Source organism: Lissotriton helveticus, chromosome 11 (assembly GCF_964261635.1).
Source record: "Lissotriton helveticus chromosome 11, aLisHel1.1, whole genome shotgun sequence".
Taxonomy (NCBI): domain Eukaryota; kingdom Metazoa; phylum Chordata; class Amphibia; order Caudata; family Salamandridae; genus Lissotriton; species Lissotriton helveticus.
Window position 1 is genome coordinate 372,095,853 of NC_136072.1, and position 19,788 is coordinate 372,115,640.

The 19,788-nt window shown below is 43.4% G+C and overlaps 1 protein-coding gene across 1 annotated transcript in view; it reads left to right on the top strand.

The window, feature by feature from the left end:
* Positions 1–19,788, top strand: part of LOC144790799 (kyphoscoliosis peptidase-like) — a 694,354-nt gene that overhangs the window by 530,037 nt on the left and 144,529 nt on the right. The window contains exon 6 of the mRNA XM_078665482.1: positions 5,052–5,242. Within this exon, the coding sequence (XP_078521608.1) occupies positions 5,052–5,242 (191 nt within the window). The remainder of the gene's footprint in view (positions 1–5,051; positions 5,243–19,788) is intronic.

Consider the following 19,788-nt stretch of genomic DNA (forward strand, 5'->3'; position numbering starts at 1 on the left):
TTTCCTTATATAGTTTACCTTACTCACTTTCTTTTAGTAGCTTACACAACTTCAATTTAGTTTTCTCTTCTATCCTTCTTTTCTGTCACTGAAAGTATCTTCCTTTTTTTTCTCTTAGTAATTTACTCTATTACAATTTCTTTTTGTCTGTGACTGTCTATCACCGTTTCTTTCTCTTATTTTTCTGCATGTTTATCTCTAACTTTATTTCTTTGTAAAATTGGATGATTGTCAATCTTTTCCCTTGTCTTTTCTAATTTTTAAATACATGTTTTAATATTTTTCTATTTTTTGTTCTTTCTTTCACAGATTGAAAGTATAAAAATAACAAGTGACTAAGTTAACGACAATTATAAGGTAAGTGTTTTGTACTCTTTTCGTTACATTTCTATCACATTTAACTTCTATTAGTTCAACTGCTTCATTTCTTTAACCCTCAGTTTCCTGCCTTTGCTACTTCCCTCATTCCTTTTTCTATTACTTACTTACTCTACTCCTTCCACTCCTTTTCTCAGTCCCTCTGTTCTCATAGTTCCTCACTCCTGTTCACTCACTCCGTCTCTATTACTCTCACTGTCTCTGACTCATCACTCTTTCACTACTTGTTCATTATGCTTTCTCCCAGTAGTTCAAGCACACTATGTTATTTACATTTCTTTGCTGTTTCAATCATTCCTTTTCTGTCACTTCTTCTTTTCTGCTTTCTGTTTTTTCTCTCTGTTATTCCACATGTTTTAACCTTAGTCACTGTCATACATCTTGTTTTATTCCTATTTACTTTCGCTCACTGTTTTCTTAACACTTTCCCTCAGGATTGTTCTTTTAGTCCGGTTCTATCCCTACCTCTCATTCCACATTCTTTACTGTTTTTCTTCTTAATTTGAACATTCACTCACATTCTCTAAGAAACTCTTGTTTATTATTCTTCTACTCTCCTTTTTTTCTTTCACTTCCTTATCTATTTTGTTTTTCACAATTATACCCTCTTACATCTTTTCTTCGGTAAATAGATCTATTAAACAGTATCTCTGTGTTACTCCCTCTAGCTGTCTTTCTTTTAACATTACTCTCTGTTTCCTTCCCTTATACTTACTCTTTTTTTTTTTTTTTCTGGTTCGCTTCCGGTTCGCGTACCGGCGCGCGAACCGGGAAGCGAATCAAAAGAAATAGAGGTTGCCAGAGTGCTAAACATTCTAGCAATTTCTTATAAAGGGGAGATAGTTCTGAAAAGAACTTTTTTTAAAATAATTTTTGTTGTTTTATATTTTTTTTATTATTTTTATGAACATTTTTTTACTTTTTTTGTATTCTTTGAGCGGTTTTATATTTTTTTTGTTTTTTTTGAGGGGGGAAACGAAAATGATTCATTATAAAGGGCTCAACAGGAGCAACAAAAAAAAAGATAATTTATTTTCTGGGGCGTTTTGGACATTTGTGATTGTCAATAGCTGTGTTGATTAAATTTATGCTACTCTCCCTGTAGAAAATCAATTGGCCGCAAAAAATGCACACTTGCTTCACATTCCCAAACTTCAGCTGGATATTTGGGACCGTCTCCCTTGCCTCTGGTCCCGTCACTGCCTCTTCATTTGATGTACTGGCCACAGGAGGGGGGTTATCCTGCAGGTCACGTACCTGCGCAGCACTATAATTTATAGGGTGCCACCTCTCCATGTGCCGATGCATGGTGTAATTGCCATAGCTGTATTTCTTATCAGTCCCTCTGGACAGATCTTTTTTGCAGATGAGACAGGTAACGTAGCGGGCATTTACTTTTTTTTGGCCCCGGGGAAATGAGTAAAATTGCCAGATGAAATTTTCTTTTACATGGGACCTCCTTGGCTCCTCAGGCAAAAACTGCCTCCTCTCTTGCTCCTCTTTCTCTCTTCTTCCTCTTTTTCCTCCTCTTGCTGAAGGATAACCTGAGGAGGTGGTCCTCTCTTCCTAGGAGGTGGTGGTGGTGGTGGGGGTGCACCAGCTGCACCTACTAATGAAGCCATTTCTTAGTAATCAAAATAGGTCTTCCTCTCACAAAGTTGAAAGTCAGAGTGAGAAAAAAGGTGGCGGCTTTCATCATTTGGGAAAAAAAATAGTTCTAAACCAATGAAAAGTGTTATTTTTAGGTCACATGACCTAGCCTTACATCATTAGGAAACCAAAAGTGAAATGAACCAATAAAAAGTTTTATTAACAAGTCACATGACCTGTTATGCTTACGTTACGCGCTCCGCGCCGCGCCCCGGATCGCTTCCGGGGTGCTGCGCTTCGCGCCTCAGTTCGCGCTCCGGAGCACTTCCGGGTGCGCTAACGCGGCACGTCATAAGACGCATTACGCGGCAACGCGATACATCGCGCTTATGCGACGCGCCCCGGATCGCTTCCGGGGAGCTGCGCTTCTCGCCTCGGTTCGCGCTCCGGAGCACTTCCGGGTGCGCTAACGCGGCGCGTCATAAGAGGCATTACGCGACAACGCGATACGTCGCGCTTACGCGACGCGTCACGATGTTGGTTTCTAATGCGGCAGTTGCGCAAACGGAACGTTTACCGGTTCGCGGACCGAGTCGCGGCACCAAATTGAGCTAACGGGAAGCTACCCGGTTCGCGGACCGGTAGCGCAACAAAAAAAATAATAAAAAAATACATAAAAAATTATATTAAAAACATATAAAATATATTTTTCGATTTAAAGAAGTATACATTGTAAACCTTCTGATATTTGCTATTAAAAAACCATTGAAATTCACTGAAAAAACCATAGGTTATAGACCATATATAGTTAGGAATTAGCATTTACAAAACTTTGAAAATTCACTGAAAAAACCATAGGTTATACACCATATATAGTTAGGAATTAGCATTTACAAAACCTTTATTATACTCACACAAAACCATTGAAATTCGCATATATAGTTAGTTGCACTAACTATATATCGCTCACCCGCAATCCACTGCTGATCATGTCACATATTACATCATTCATGACATGGTCAGTGACATCACTGATGACATCACTGATGACATCTCAAATGACATCACTGATGGCATCACTGATTACATCACTGATGACATCTTAAATGACATCACTGATGACTACATCCAGTGACTGCATGTTTCTGTAAAGTTAAAATATGTCTTACATATTGAAGAATGAGTGGATGTATAAGTGTCTGGATGAAGGATTTAGTAGGTGCATGACTGACTGTATGAGTGAGTGATTAAATGTGTCTCACTGAGTGCATGGGTTAGTGACTAAACTGTTTTAATTTGCGCATCATTATGTCTGTTGTTCTGTAAACTGCTGCATGTGTTGATCAGTAGCTATATGACTAACTATATGGGTTATTGATTTGTTGCCCAAGAATTTGTATGGAAGACTGAGTGTGTGTGTGGGTGACTGGGAGGTGTATGACTCTGTGCATAGATGTGTGAGCAGTCGATTCACTAGATGTATGGGTTCAAAAGTGCATGTGGAAACAGCTGTATGGGCGGTTGACTGTGTGCATGAGTGTATTGGTGAGTGAATGGATATCTCAGTGCTACATGTCAAAGTAAGTACATATGTAAAACACAGTACATGTGAGAGTTGACATATATAAATAACTGGGCATAAGAGCCAGTGAATGTGTGAGTGGCTGTATGGATCATTGTGAACTTGTATCCGGGATTGTATAAGAGAGTAAATATGTGTTAGTATATGTTTGAATAAGTAAGGTGAGTATAACTGGATAGTTGAGAAAATGGAGGTGTGATTGATTCTTTGCATGACTGACTAGGTGTGTGTGTAACTTCATGGATAAGTGACAGTCTGTGAGTGTCTGTTTACACTGAGTGTATCTAAGGTTATATTAGAGTCTGAAGAGGTTCATCGTATTATCACATGAATGATGTCATCAGTGATGTGCTCATTAATGTCAAATGATATGTCATCAGTGATGTCATCAGTGATGTCATTTGAGATGTCATCAGTGATGTCATCAGTGATGTCATTTGAGATGTCATCAGTGATGTCACTGACCATGTCATGAATGATGTAATATGTGACATGATCAGCAGTGGATTGCGGGTGCGCGATATATAGTTAGTGCAACTAACTATATATGCGAATTTCAATGGTTTTGTGTGAGTAAAATAAGGTTTTGTAAATGCTAATTCCTAACTATATATGGTGTATAACCTATGGTTTTTTCAGTGAATTTTCAAGGTTTTGTAAATTCTAATTCCTAACTATATATGGTCTATAACCTATGTTTTTTTCAGTGAATATATATATATATTGATCAAGGCCTCTGTGCAGGCCGAAACGTTATCCTGGCGTGGTGTACTGGAAAATAAAAACTCACCTGCACTCTGGGTCTTCCGTGTTCTTACTCGTCGATGGCTGAGGATTGATAGCCTGTCGCGATAGCAGGAATACAAGTGCGGAAATATATATATATATATATATATATATATATATATATATATATATATATAGATATATATTTACTCAGGCTGTTAGTATTACTCCAAGACTTCCAACATCAACCTAGTTCAGCGCTGCAAGCAGAACACGGCACGTCCAAGTCAGTTTTCTGAAACAGGTTTATTACAACCTTAAGTTCATTACACCAAGTGCAGCAGCAGTCTGAAGTGGCGGTAAAAATAATGAATTACCCATTCACATATTCAGTGTTTCTGTAAGAAATCTGACTATTATTTCGGATGGGTGACTAGCCACCAAAAGAATCAATCACTCACCTTGTATGGGTGCCCCCTTAAAGTCGCTAAATTAACTTCAGCGCAAATGGACAGTCACATTTGACTCTGTGCGCCACTATGACAGCCCCCAACATATAGCTGGTTAATAATCATTGCTGTGGCAGAGCTATCACCTCATAAATTAGTGAATGTATGATGGATGTTTCACTAGTATGGTGTCTTATCAAGAAAACTGCACTTACCTGGGATTCCTTATGGCAATGACAACCTCTGAACCAGATGACTCACTAAATATCTTTTTGGGAATAAAATTGTTCACAACACCAATATGACTTTCTCTTGATCGTTTGCAGCTATGATGAGTTGTATTTCTTTACTCATCCAGCCATTTTTGCTGAGGATCATTTCCCCAAAGATCAGGATTGGCAGCTACTCAGCACACCACTAACCATAATGCAATTTGAGAACAAGATGCGCCATGAAAAGGGCTTTTACAATTTGGGGCTTCTGTCTTCATTTCCAGACACACCAATCATCAAAACAGGTATGGCCTAGTAATAAGTGTTGTTGCAGGGAGTGTAACATGCTCATGTGCCCGCCCATGAGTTTGACTCCCAGATCTCCCAATTGCTTGTGGTTATCAAAAGGAATGTTATGCATTGCTTAAATAGAAAGCCTCTGTTGCTTACTCCAGATTCTAAATCTGGTAATTCATTGCTATAAGGTAGCCACAGTTGATAACAAGACTCCTTACCCACTGTTTACTATGTCATAAAGACCTTCCAGGCCAGGTTGACAGAACTCTCTGAGAGTCAGTCAGTGCAGCACTGCTTGCCTGATTTGACTGAAAGTAGAAAGCACAGCTGCAGAAGAGGGAAAGCAGGCATGGAAGTCTGTGAGGTTGGTTAAAGGTGGCAGGTAAGGTATTTTTTCACATTTGGGTCAGGGAAAAGAGGCCTTGTTATGCATTGCCTTCCCATTACATCTTTGCCCATGCTTAGCAGTTGAAAGCAGGGGAAGTTGATCTGGGGTGCCATATACACAACTCAAACCTCGCTCTTGCTGTCTATATTATGCCATGCAATGGCCCTTGGTGAAAAAGAGAAACCTCCATGTATTACACTGTTACTGATCTATGTTATGTATGTCTCTGGTAGAGAGCGCTATAGTGAATAATTGGATTCAAATGCAGTAACTTCCTGCTATGACATAGGAACACAACCAAAACTGTTACCCTCTGCTGATATATCATAAATTAATTCCAGTCTGGTCTGGCTGGGCTCTAAGGGCCTCTCAGATCAGTGCTAGAAATCAGGGAGTACAAATTTAGGAGGGCACAGAGAGTGGTGATAGTAGGTGGCAGGAGGTCAGGTATCTTTTTTATTCACATTATGGACACGAAAGACAACCTATATTGTATGCGGCTCTACCATTTCTCCTCTGTCCCACATAGTATCTGAAAACGTAGGCAATGTTTTTGGGGGCCATTCTAACATTAAATTATAGAAGGGTATTAGGTGAATTACAGGGATGTTTTTCACCTCTGGTTCTGAGTAATATCATAGGCAACTAACGCTTTGCTTTTGTTGTCTATTTGATGTCACGCAATGCTCCTTATTGAAAAACACCCCTGCAATTCACTTGTACCCATCTGTAATTCCATATGATGTATCTCTCAGCATATAAACTAGATTCTCCAGTAGAGCATTATTTTCTCTTCTCTTGGTCATTGATTCCTCACCAATGGTCATTTATGAGCGACCCAGGAATCAACAGTCATGCATTGAGGGTTCATATATTTGCCAACATTCTCTGACCAAAAAGAGATCGCATTCTTAGATGTTGAGAGGCTTCAGATGCAAGCCAGAAGGAACAATCTAAGATTCTTGAAAATTCCGGAAGGGGCGGAGAACGGTAAGTCTTCATCTGTAAACTCCTTAGGTAGGGAGTACTGAAAGATAGACAGGATATAGATTTGGAGAAAGAAATCCAGAGGGCCCATAGAGATCCCTTTAGGCTCCATCCCGATAGGAAAGCTCCCAGGAAGATCGTAGTAAATTTTCATACCTACGCGATTAAGGAGCTGATATTGGGAAGGGCGCTAACTGACTTGGCACTCCAATTCGATTCTGTGAATTATCAAATCCTCTCCGATGTGGGTAAAATAACTGCTCAAAAGCAATGGGAGTTGGGTTCCAGAATGCCCGAGTTGAGGAGCCTGGGGGCACATGTCCAGATGAAGTTTCCCGCACTGTTGAAGGTGATGTGGAGAAATAAGCTCCATAATTTCAGCTCTCCTCAAGAGGTTGACACCTTCTTGATTCTAATGAAGGAAAATTCCCATTAGGCCCTCATTAAGCTGGGCGGTAGGAGCTGTAGTTGAGATATCTGCTGTATACTACCTATTCTACTTGTCCTCCCTTCCTCCATATGCCAGAGAAATGGGAGAGGATAAAAAAATAAAAACATTTAAACATTAAACGAAAAGAGTAGAGATACGAAAGAGCCCCCCAAAAAAGTAAGGGAAATAATAAAAAAAAAGGGGGGGATACACGCAAAACGGTTAAGGGGGTCACATCTCACTACTTGTTATTATGCTTAAGTCTACACATATTAGGGGTTTTGTTCTGGTGTTGGATCAAGGGAGGTCCTGAATAGGCGACAATGGTCGCCAAAGGAAAGAATGGGGGTTCCTTATGGGGTGGGGAGGGGGGACATGGGGGGTAGGGAGCAATGTGGGGGAAAAAAGAAAAATTAATCCTCATACAATTAAAATTAAAAGGAAGTACAACATCAGATTGGGTAAAGTACTTCGCTCGTCAGGAAGTCCTAAAAAATGAATAGTATTAATAAAATTTAACTTTTAAGCTGGAACGTGAATGGTTTAAGAGAGGGGAGAAAGCTGTCTAGAGTGAGTGAATTTCTTAATAAGTGTAAGGCCCATATTTGTTTCTTAGAAGAATCTCATTTAGAAGCTCATGAGTTTAAGCTGGGGTTCGGTAAGCTTAGATGGGTCCAGGAGGGCCTTTACTCTGAACAAAGGGGTAGTACCAGGGGAGTGGCAATATTAATCAGAAGCAATTCAGGGATAAAGGTCGAGAAGTTAGATACGGACCAATCCGGGAGATGGCTGGTGGCTACTCTATCAATACATGGTTCCCCCCTGGTGTGCGCAGTCTATTATGGGCCAAACCAAGACAATCCAGGGGCCCTCGTAAAGTTGAAGGAGAGCCTATGGATACGTCAGCACCTGTTACTTTAGGGGAAGATTTTAATTTGGTATTTGACGAGTTATTAGATCGTACCTCCAAGGCTAAATATATTATTACCCGTAAATCATACTCAGAGCCTAAAAATATTTTTAAAGAATTTAGTCTACTAGATGTATGGAGAGTAAAAGATGGGTGTAAAAGGGATTTTTCTTTCTATAGTAAGAAATTTACAGGTAGATTCATCAAGCATTTTTCCGAGCGCAAACAGTGCGAATCGCAAAATTTGGCCGTTTGCGCCCGCAAAAATGGCATTTGAGATTCATCAATGGTTCATCAACTCGCAATTTGAAAAATTGCAAATAATTGCGATTTATCAAATTGCGATCGCATTTAAGGAATCTCAATTCGAGATTCCTTAAATGCTAATTATGAACCTTTTAAAAATTGCGAAATCTCTATTTTTGGCCGCTATTTACCGCGAAGTCTGACTTCGTGGTAAATAGCGAAAACTCAGAAAAATGCACTTTTGTGCATTTTTCTAGGTTGTATGTTACACACACACATGTCCTTTGGACATGTGTGTGCGCAACATCAGTCTACATTCACATTTCAGGGGTGCTACAGGGTGTCCTTTGGACACCCCTGGCACCCTTGAAATCGCATCCTTATTTGCGATTAGCAAATTGCTAATCGCAAATAAGGAAGATGTAGGAATCGCAAATAAAATTGCGATTTCTACATGAATCCCGTTTTGCGAGTCTTTAATAGCGATTCCTTAATAATCGCTATTAAGGACTCGCAAAACGGGACAATGATGAATCTGGGGGATAGACATCACTCTAGCATCGATTTTTTCCTGTTGGATCAGACCATTTTCTCGGAAGTGGAATCAATTTCCTATATTCCAGCCATTCTCTCAGACCATTCAGCTGTGGAACTGGTAATTAGGCATGGGTGGATTTTGCGGATCCACGATTTGCGGATTTGCGGATTTGCGGATCGTGGATCCGCAAAATCGGCGGATTTGCGGATCCGCGGATTTGGGGCGGGGCTTCCACATGCCTCTTGTGTGGGTAAAAGGTCCGATTGTTTTTTGGGCTGATGAATGAGTCACTGCATTTGAGCTTCAACTAGTTTCAGCGACCATGTGTGTGTTGCTATGCAATCGCCCCGAGGGGTGCAGGGGTCCCTTCAGCTTCCTGGCCACAGGAACAGCACAAGGATTGCGCTCGTGAAAGTCAAGGATGCAAAGGCCGCTATCCAGCATCACAGCTGATTTTCGAGGGTAGATTTGGGAAGAAGGCACACCTGACAGAAGCTCCTGGTCACAGGAAGGCCATGTTATAACTATTTTAGGATGGCGCTGGCAGCTTGCCGGCGCCATCGTAAAATAGTTACAACAGGCCAGCAAGGCTTCAACTTTTGCCCCCGGAATCCGCCGCTCGCGGATTTGCGAATTCGCGGGAGTTCACGGATCGCGAATTTACCGAAAATTCGCAAAATCCGCAAGCGGAACGGATTTTGCGCCCATGCTTACTGGTAATTAATCTTAAGCAAAAAAGGTGCCAGAGAAGGTGGACTTTGGATAGATCCCTATTTGTAAAGGAGGAAGTTAAGGCTGAGTTAGCAGTCCAATCAGAGGAATGTTTTAGGCACAATCTTGGTACTACAAATGACCAGACAGTTTAGGAGGCTTTTAAGGCTGTTCTAAGAGGCGTGTTAAGCTCGCTGATAATTAGAAAAAATAAAACAATGAAAAGGTTAGAGGAAGAGCGGCTCTTTAAGATTAAGGAAAAAGAGCAGGAGCTGCAGCGGGCTTCAGTAGTCTCCCAGAACTTAGTGCCACGTCTGCAAACTGAGCTAGAGGGACTTCGGGCAGAATTCCAGGCTAATCTGGATAGGATTCTAAAAGAAAGGTGAGATGCCAGTAAGCTCCAGAATTTTTGTTATGGGGAAAAATGTGGTTCTCTTCTGGCTTGGAAGGCCACGGCAGATAGGGCTAGGAATCAGATAAAAAGTATATCTTAAAGAAGTTCAGGAACTATCTTACATGGCGATGATCAGATCCGGGAAGAGGCTAGAGTATTTATGCAGGATTTGTATAAGGAAGACATCAACTGCAGACCTCTGAAAGCCAAAGAGTGGTTAAACCAGCTAGAACTCCCCCAGTTGTCTGAGGTCGATAGGACCTTCTTACATTCTTGCATAACAGAGGGCGAAGTAGAAACTCAGCTGAAGAAAATGGCTAGAGGTAAAGCTGCCGGCCCGGATGGGCTTCCAATCGAGATAAACTTGGAGCAATCAGATAAGGTAGTGCCCGTTTTAAAAAATCTCTTTAACAGAATATATATGCTTGGTGAGGCTATTCCAAAGTCCTGGTCTGAAGCCACAGTAACTTTGATTCTGAAAGCAAACAAAGATCCGTTAAAAATTGAGTCATATAGACCAATCTCTCTTTAAAACACGGATTATAAAATCTTTGCTGGGGTGTTAGCAGCTAGGACAGCAAAAATTATTAAAACGATAATACATCAGGATCAAAGGGGCTTCATCCCCGGTAGACAGCTGAATGAACTAACCTTCCAAGTTATTGGGGCAATAGATGTAGCAGTAGATAAGAAACTCCCACTAACGCTAGTCGCCAACGATGCCGCTAAGGCTTTTGACCAGGTGAGTTGGTCATATCTGTCTTAAGCCCTTTATAGCTTTGGATTCCCCAGCAATTTTGTCTCAGCAGTTAGATCTCTTTACTCTGGTCCTCAAGCAAAAATCCTAGTCAATGGAGCTCTGACAGATTGGGTAACTATCTCCCGAGGTACCAGGCAGGGGTACCCTCTGTCACCTCTGTTGTTTAATCTTTATATTAAACCCTTTGTTTGCCGGCTCAGGTCCGACCTTTTGATTAAACCTTTTAAAATTGCGGATCTGGAGTTAAAATTTGCCTTGTATGCGGATGATGTGCTTATGTATACAACTAATCCTGCAGAAGCTATTCCAAGACTAGTAGAGCAGGCTGAACTATTCAGGGAAATCTCAGGTTATAGAATGAATAGGGACAAGACTGAGATCCTGGAATGGAATCAAAGCACCGAAACACAGGGGACCAAGCCCCGAATGAGATATCTTGGGATACACCTAGCACGGAAAATAGAAGATATACCTAAGATTAACTGGAGTAGGGTCTCTAAAGATGTGTGTAGCTTCCTACTGCAGTGGTCCAAGCCTCCCTCTAAATATCTTTGGGAGGGTAAATCTTATAAAAAAGGATAATCTTGCCAAAGATAACCTTTTTATTTAACTCGATCCCATTATCTTTCAATGCCTCCGACATTGCAAAATTGCAGGGGGAAATTGTCTCCTTTATCTGGGATACTAAGTCCCCTCAAATTGGGTGGAAAAAGCTTAGGAGAAATTTAAATATGGGTGGTCTAGCCCTGCCAGACCTACTTAACTATTGTCATGCGTTCCATTTTAAAAACTTCAGAATCTTGGCTAATAAGCTTGACCCGTCCTCATTGGGTCTACTCTTCAGGGCACTATTACATGATACCCCCCAGGGGCAGGAGTTTTTTCTTTTTAAATTTGAGGACCCCAAATTTTTCAAAAAAGTCAGGATTAAGATCTTGGGGGCTGCACTAAAAAACTGGATTTATATTAGGAAGAGCCTTAAAATCCCTTACTATACATGCCAGGCTCCAATCTGGGACTCCCCAGGCACCCCGGTTTGTCTTAGAGATCAACTATCCCAGCCATTGAAATCGACAGGCATTCAATCCTGGGGCGAGCTCCAGAAGGACTCTCAGCTGATGACCTGGGAATCTCTTTCTGGTATAACCGGTGGTACACTCCAAGTTCTATCAACTGTCGGGGTGGTGGGCAACGCAGTCATGGGATCATGAAGAAGCGAGCCCAAGATTCAATTCGGTTTCCAGAAGGAGAGGTTGGAAACGGGAAATCTCGTTTTGGTATTGGGCCCTGCTGGAAGATGGAGAAGTGGCAGAATTTGATCTTCAAAAACTTTGGGGCAATGTCCTTGGTACTAATACTCATAATCTGGGAGAGATCTGGGGCGACTCTTTTTCTATGCTACAGGCCGTAGTTAAACCAGCTTTTCTTAAGAGAAACCACCTTTTTACGGCGTATAGGGTATATTGGACCCCGGGGAAGTTAGTTATGGTGACGGGGTCTGAATATCATTGTCCCAGGTGTAAGCACCCCACTGCAGATGATCTCCACATGTTTATAAATTGCCCGAAGATTATCGGCTACTTGATGGAGGTACAAATATTTCTTGAAAATGGGTTACTTCAACAGGTAGAGATTAACCCCCGGACAATTCTTCCTGGCCTGACGACTAATTACCGCTTGAAAGATCTAGCATCCAGATTTATCTTCTATGTTTCAATCCTGGTGAGAAGAGAGATATGTAGGGCCTGGAAAGCTGCAGACCCCCCAACATTTGTGGAATGGTTGAAACATATTATTTTTACAAGCAAATCAGATATGGCCTGTGATAGTACAAGCCGAGATAAGATATGGGCGGCCCTAGTAGCCTGGTGAAAACGGTGAAGGAGGTCCTATGGTTTAGCTTGGGTTCTGTCGGTCCTTTTCTCCTAAGTAACATATGGTTCCGCAGATGGTGTGAACAGGAGTGGGTCAAGGAAACAGTACTGGCTTGGGGGATCCCCATCTCCTTATCATCGTAGGCCTGATGTCAGGGTCGGAACAGGTTGGCCAGATGAGACAAGCTGGAGGAATTCCATGTAGAATGCCCAACATGCTGTATGAGGACCAAAAAAAAGAAAAATTTAAATAAAAAAAACACTCATCAGCATACTAGTGACATCATAGAAAAGGGCATCACAGAGCAGTTGCCCAAACCCTGTCATCACAAGAAATCACATCACAGGTTCTTGGGAACCATATCAGAAGCAATGATCATCATCTTTAAAAGGAGAAGCCAAGCAAGAGGACTTCATTTTCTATCACAACTGGAAGTGACATCACTGGATCTCCCATCATCCACCTGCACAGGAAATTACAGCACTAGATCTCCCATCAGCCACCTGCACAGGAAGTGGAGTCACTGAACTGCCCATCATACGTCTGGACAGGAAGTGACATTATTGGTTTCCCCACCAAATCTGTCTTTAAGAGAAGAAGACAAGCAAGAGGACTTCATTTCTCATCATCACAGGGAGTTACTTTATTGAATCTTCCATCATCCATCTGGACATGCTTACTGGTTTTCCTGCCAAAACGGTCTTTAAATGAAGAAGCCAAGCAAGAGGACTTAATTTCCAATCACCCATTAGCACGAAAATTGGCATCACAGGATCTCTCATCATTCACATATACAAGAAGTGACATCACTGAATTTCTCACATCTATCTGGAAAGGAAGCAACATTACTGGTTTTCCTGCCAAATCAGTCTTTAAAAGAAGAAGTCAAGCAAGAAGACTTCATTTCCCATCATCCAGCAGCACAGGAAATTACATCTGGATACCCTGCACTCCTTCTCCCTCCTAGGACCTACTTAATGGCACCAGCAACTCTAACAGGCCGCTGGCACTCCTCTTTCACACAAAAGACACACCAAAGGCAAGTGTGTCTGCGCCTGTCCATGCCTTCATTATGCTCATTGCCAGGAACCCTGGTATGATCACTGCCCAGCAATACTCTGCATCACTCCTTAGGTTGATAGCTCCTGGACGCTGTTCTGCCAATTTCTACCTCACTGTGTCTCACACCACAGTGAAAGCTTTCACCTGCACCCACTGCCTGCTCTCCATCAGCCAAATGGAAATACTAACATTACCCACAAAACCCCCTGCACAACACACACGCAACACAAACACCAACAATGCCTACACCCCCACCCCCACCCTCCACCACATGCCACAGCAAACCCCTCTTGTCAACACCCATTCACATGCATGCTTCTCACCTGAGAAGCTGAGCAGTGACACACCTGACATTCTCTTCATCAGAGAGACCTGGCTCAACCCGTCCTCAGCTTCTGACATTGCCATGGCAATCCTAGAAAGCTACAAGATTTCTGGACAGTAGCTCCTTCTCATGCCAGGAGGAGGACTCGCCATCATCTTCAAGGAATCCATCAAATGCACAACATCCACAGAAAATACCACCCCATTCATGTAACACCTGCACTTCAAGCTGCACAGCTCTGAAAACTTCACCCTGAACGGAGCACTTCCTACGGACCATCCAGAGCACAAGCCACATTTACCAACCTCATCACCGACTTCGTCACTCCGCTGACCATGGACTCCAGATCCTACATTCTCCTCTGTGACCTTCACTTTCATCTTGAAGACTAAAATGACACCAGTATGTTGCAAACTGACGAAAATCAGTTTTGCAGGCAATGTCTCTTTCTCCCACACTCAATACTCCATTTTATCTGCCTTCAAGAGATGGCCCTGCTGTACCTTGAAGGCTCCATTAAGTTGAGACCCTTTCTGTTGTGGTTTTCAGTTTGGAGCAATCGTAAAGCCTCCTTTACATGCAATATTATTACTGACTGTATTCGATGTGCTCGGGGGCTTGAATATCCTGTGGTTAGCTTATGTTAAGCGTATTTACTTTACTTTGAATAAACTTAGTTTGTTTCATAATCTGTTATCTATTTGTAAGGCTGATAAGATCAGTGTGAAACGATTGCTTCTGGATAATGTTTTGCGGAAAGGGAAGGTCTTGAACTGAGAAAACCATTGTGCAGAACTATACCATTTTTATAACCAATGTTGGACAAGAGCTTTATTTCACATATGTGACCAATAAATAAGAAAAAGTTCTACTGACAAAATTCCGTCTGGACGTTATATATCATCTGTTGTGTTTTCCACAAGGTTGTTATGGCAGTTTAACAGACAGCAAATGTACCTGTGACAATGTTTCCACCCAGTCTTTATTGCACTTTATGATATTTTGCACCCTGTATAAATATTTTAGGTCTTGCTATTTACTTGCCCCTATTTCGAAATATTAAGCAATGTAGAGTCACTCTCAGGTTTTTACTATTGCTGCTAGTTGTGATGTTTATTTTAGAGTTAGCAGTTTTCTTAAGGCAGCTGTGTTTTACCTCAAAAGTATTGATATTTAATCTATGCACTTTTATATTGTTATTTCTGAATGTCATGTATGTTTTTAGACTTTTTATGTGTATCCATTATGATTGTCTTTGACATTCGAATAAAGCGAGTTTTGAGTTTATGAGTTTTGACCCTTGCTCCACAGCATTCCTTGAAAGTTTAAACAATAGCAAACGCATCAGCTCATCTCAGAACCAACACACACTGCAGGACACACAGTGTGCCACATTTTCACCACAAGTGACAGCATCAAATTCAACTCCACAATATTGCTTACATGGACCAACTTCTCCATCATCCACTTCCAGTTCAACACACCTCAAGCCAATACCTCTACTAGGTTCAGCATTTTCATCTGCAGCTGGGAAAGAAATCACAGAAGCAGTCTGGCTCAGCGCCCTCAGCACAGATCAACCTAGTCCCACAGACAATCTCAACAATGACATCAACAACTTTAACAACTGGATCAAGAACTGTGTGGACTCCCTCCCATCCATGAAACTCAACAAGCATAGAAGATGAAATCAAAAGGCCAGCGGGTACACAGAAAACTGCAGAGACACCAAAACACAGTAAACAGCCAGAAAAGAATTGGAGAGCCAGCCAGGACACCGCCAACAGAAGGTGCACAAAGCTGCACTTAGATGCTATCACCAGCAAATAAAATACTTCAAGAAAACAGCATTAGTGGTGCACATAGAAGGAAGCTCTGACAGCTGTAAGGAGATCTTCCCTATCATCAAGGATTTCAGTCTTTCAATAACATCGCTGCCTGCCAACACCTCTGCAACAATCTCTGAAATTTCTTTCACAGCAAAATTGTAAAATCATACAGCAACTTCACACACCAACCCAACACCAGAGACCTCCTTGCTAACCTAAATCCCACAAACCAAGATGGCCACCTGACTGAATGGACAGCACTCACCAGAAACAGCACATCAGCAATCATGTGGACAATCCACTCAGGGAGCCCCACGGATAAATGCCCTCACCACATCTACAACCTGGGAACATCACCAATCAACACCACCCTGACCCATATCATCAACACCTCCAAACATGCCCGCCTTCCTTCCCCGATCAATGGAAACTTGCAGAAATCAACATCCTTGTCAAGTAGCCCACAGCTTAGCCGAATAAACTGAGCAACTTCTGAACCATTTCCCTGATCCCCTAGCCAGCGAAAGTGATTGAGAAGGCCAACAACCATCCCCTCACACCCTATCTTGAACTTCACCATCTTCTAGAGAACACTCAACCAGGATTCAGAAAGCACTCATTGCTGCAACCAATCATATGCGAATAATCCTTGTCTGAGGAGAAACATATGCCCTCATCCTGCTCTGCAGCCTTTGATGCTGTATCCCACAACACCGTCATCAGGAGACTCCATGAAATTGGCATACAAGGATCTTGTCTCCAATGAATATACTCCTCACTGCAAGAACCCAAAGTGTAAGGTTGTCAGGTTGCCATTTTTCACATCAGAGACCACGAAACTGATATGAGTCCCAAAGGGACCCTCCCTCAGCCCCCCCTTTCCAGCATATGCATGACACCACTCGTTAAAATCACACAATCACAAGTCATCACTGTCATCTCCTATGCCGAGGACACACAAATCCTCTCCCTGATAGAAAAGACAACCCCCACCAGAAACAACTCGACAAACTGCATGAACATGGTAGCAGACTGGTTGTGAACCAACAGCCTGAAGCTCAACTCCAACAAGATAAAAGTATTGATCTCCAGCAACAAAACATTTCCATGGGCCTCCCCCTGGTGGCCATTGGAGCTAGGACCAACAACCACACCCCCAGACCATGCAAGAAATCTAGGGATCATCTAAGATGAAAATTTCAACATGACAGCTCAAGACAACACAGTGTGCACCTCCTGCTTCCACATCCTAAGCATGTTGTGAAAGATGTTCAAATGGTTGACATAGAACATCGAATGGACCGTCCCACAAGCACACATCACCAGCAGGCTGGACCACAGCAACCCTGTCTATGCCGGAATCTCCAAACAACTCCTACAAAGACTCCAGACCATCCACATGTGACCTCCCACACCACACCCACATCACACCGCACCTCAGGAAGCTTCACTGGCTACCCACACACAAGCACAGTCAATTTAAACTTCTCATGCATACATACAAAGCCCTACACAACACAGGCCAGGAAAACCTGAGTAGCCGCATACACTTTCAACAACCCACCAGATACCTAAGCTCTGCCTCACTCTCACTTGCACACAATCCCACCATCTTCAAGAGCAAAACTGGAGGTCCTCATTTTCCTACATGGCACCCAAGACATGGAACAATCAACACATTAGAGCCTCCTCGTCTAAGCTAAAGACTTGGACCTTTGCATGAGTATCTTGGTGACCCCACACCTGCCCAAGTAACTGCATCACCCCTCGCGTGATTAGTGCGCTATTCAAATCAACATAACATAACTTACATAACTTAACATATAAGTAACATAAAAGTAACATATAAGTAACGTAACAGTAGCCAGCTGCCTCAAGGTACCAACACAAGTGGATGGGAAATGCCCCCAAATCTGCCCGTGCTACTCAGCCTGGTGGAATTCCTAAACAGTAAATTATGAAATTGACATTCTGAAAAGGAAAAACCCTTACTGCAGATCTGCCTCTCACCCACCTGAGTTGGATTCAAACCATTCATGTTGTGGCCTGTGCAGGCGTTGATCAGCGCAGGTAAATGTTTGCACAGATTGCATGTGGTTAGAGAGTAATTTTTATTAACTAAATCCCCGATCCTCCCCATGAGGTATTTATTCAGGCCCATACATCACGGACAAAGCCATTCTTTCAAGTCCTGCGCAGGGGAAGCCTTGACTGGGTGCCCAGCCTAACAATAGTGAATCTCTAATTAACAACCTTATATATCACCACACAGCCATTCCAACTGGTTGTGAGCCTGTAACACCAAATGAGTTCCCTTTCACTCTTGCACAAAGTCATGGTATTTGGTGGATGGCTTGGGATGCTCACAGAGGTGGTAATGTCCTATTACTTACCGGTAATCTTCATTACTTCGGGTCCCATAGTCCTCGACACCTTCATAACAAAGTGAGATAAGCCATCTCACTGACAGAAAAAAAGAACAAAGGAATGCTGGACCTACCCTCCCCCTCCCGCTGGGAGTACATAGGCGTACAGGTCCCAGCATTTCCTCTGAAATATCAAGCCAAGGATGAAGGCCGGCAGATCGGGAGGGAGGGAGGGAATCCATGAAGGTATCGAGGACTACGGGACCCGGAGTAATGAAGATTACCGGTAAGTAATAGGACATTACCCCCAGGTCCCTCCGTCCTCGACACCTTCATAACAAAGTGAGAAATACCAAAGCATACCCCGGCATTCATCCAAAAACACAACAGACCACCAGGATACAAAAGAAACCCAGGGATTCATAGACAAAAACAGAAGAAACCAGGAGCGAACACAGCCAAGCCCAGAACCAGCAGGAAGGCACACAGGACCCGGCAGACCCACAAGGAAACCGAGACATCCCCCAAGAACGCCAAAGAAAGAAACGGCCAACAGAGCGCAGGCACAAGCACCCAGACCAAAAAGGAAGGAGAAAGCACAGGCCAGAAACCGGCCCACCACCCCAAACCAAAACACTCGGCCCAAAAGAGACCAGAGGAGGAAAACCGGCCGAGGAGGCCCCGGAAGCAACAAGAACCCAGGAGCCGAACAGGAGCAAGAACCCGAGCCAAACCGACAGACAGGAAAGGGGAAAAACCCTAAACCCCAGAAGACCAAAAAACCCCAAAGGGAAGGAGGCCACCAACCAAACCAGGAAGGCCACCAAACCCAGAACAGCAGGGGCAGAGGAGGCCAACCCAAAGACTACCGCACAGAGACGCCCCCAGAAACCAGCCGAAAAACGACCAAGCAAAGAGAGGCCAACAAGACCGGAAACCAACAACAAAGAAGCCCAACTAGGGGCTGGCACAGAGCCACCGGCCACAACCCCCAGAAAACCCCACCCCCAAAAGGGAGGGAAAACAAGGCAGGAGGGGAGCACAGAGCAATCGGGAAACCCCAGCAGCCCCAAAACCAGGCACAGAGGACAGCACAAAGGAGGCGCCCACACGGCACAGGACCGCCCAGCCACCCCACACCCAGGCCAGGCAAGCCGCAAGGGCAGGAGCAGCGGAGAAAATAAATCCACAGGGTGCACAGCAACGAGACCACAAGCACAAGGCCCGAACCCAGCAACACCGGAGAGGAGCCAAGCAAACAGCAAAAGGCAGGGCAACAAAACGTCAAAGGAACCAGGCAGGGCAACAAAACGTCAAAGGAACCAGGAAGCCAGGACCAGAGCCAAGCAACCCGACCACCTAGGAGGACATGCAGGGCCAACAAACCCCAGAAGTAGCCCACGCAGTGCCCAGACCAAAACAAAGGGGAGGCGGAACAGGGAACCACCAGCGCAACACCGCAGGCCCACTCGGAAGGCCAACGCGGAAGCAGGAGGAAGCACAAAGGGAGAGGGCCAAGCATCAGGAAAACCCCAGACAACCCGCAGCCAGGAGGGAGTGGCTCACAGAGGCAAGAGCAACACAGAACCGCACCCCAACCACAGAGGGCAGGGGAGGGGCACCGAAACAGACCCACACCAGGAACAATGCCCGGGGAAGCAAGGGAGGCAGAAGCGAGCCAGGACACCAGAACCAGGAAAAACCAGGAAACGTCCGGCAAAACACTCCCAACA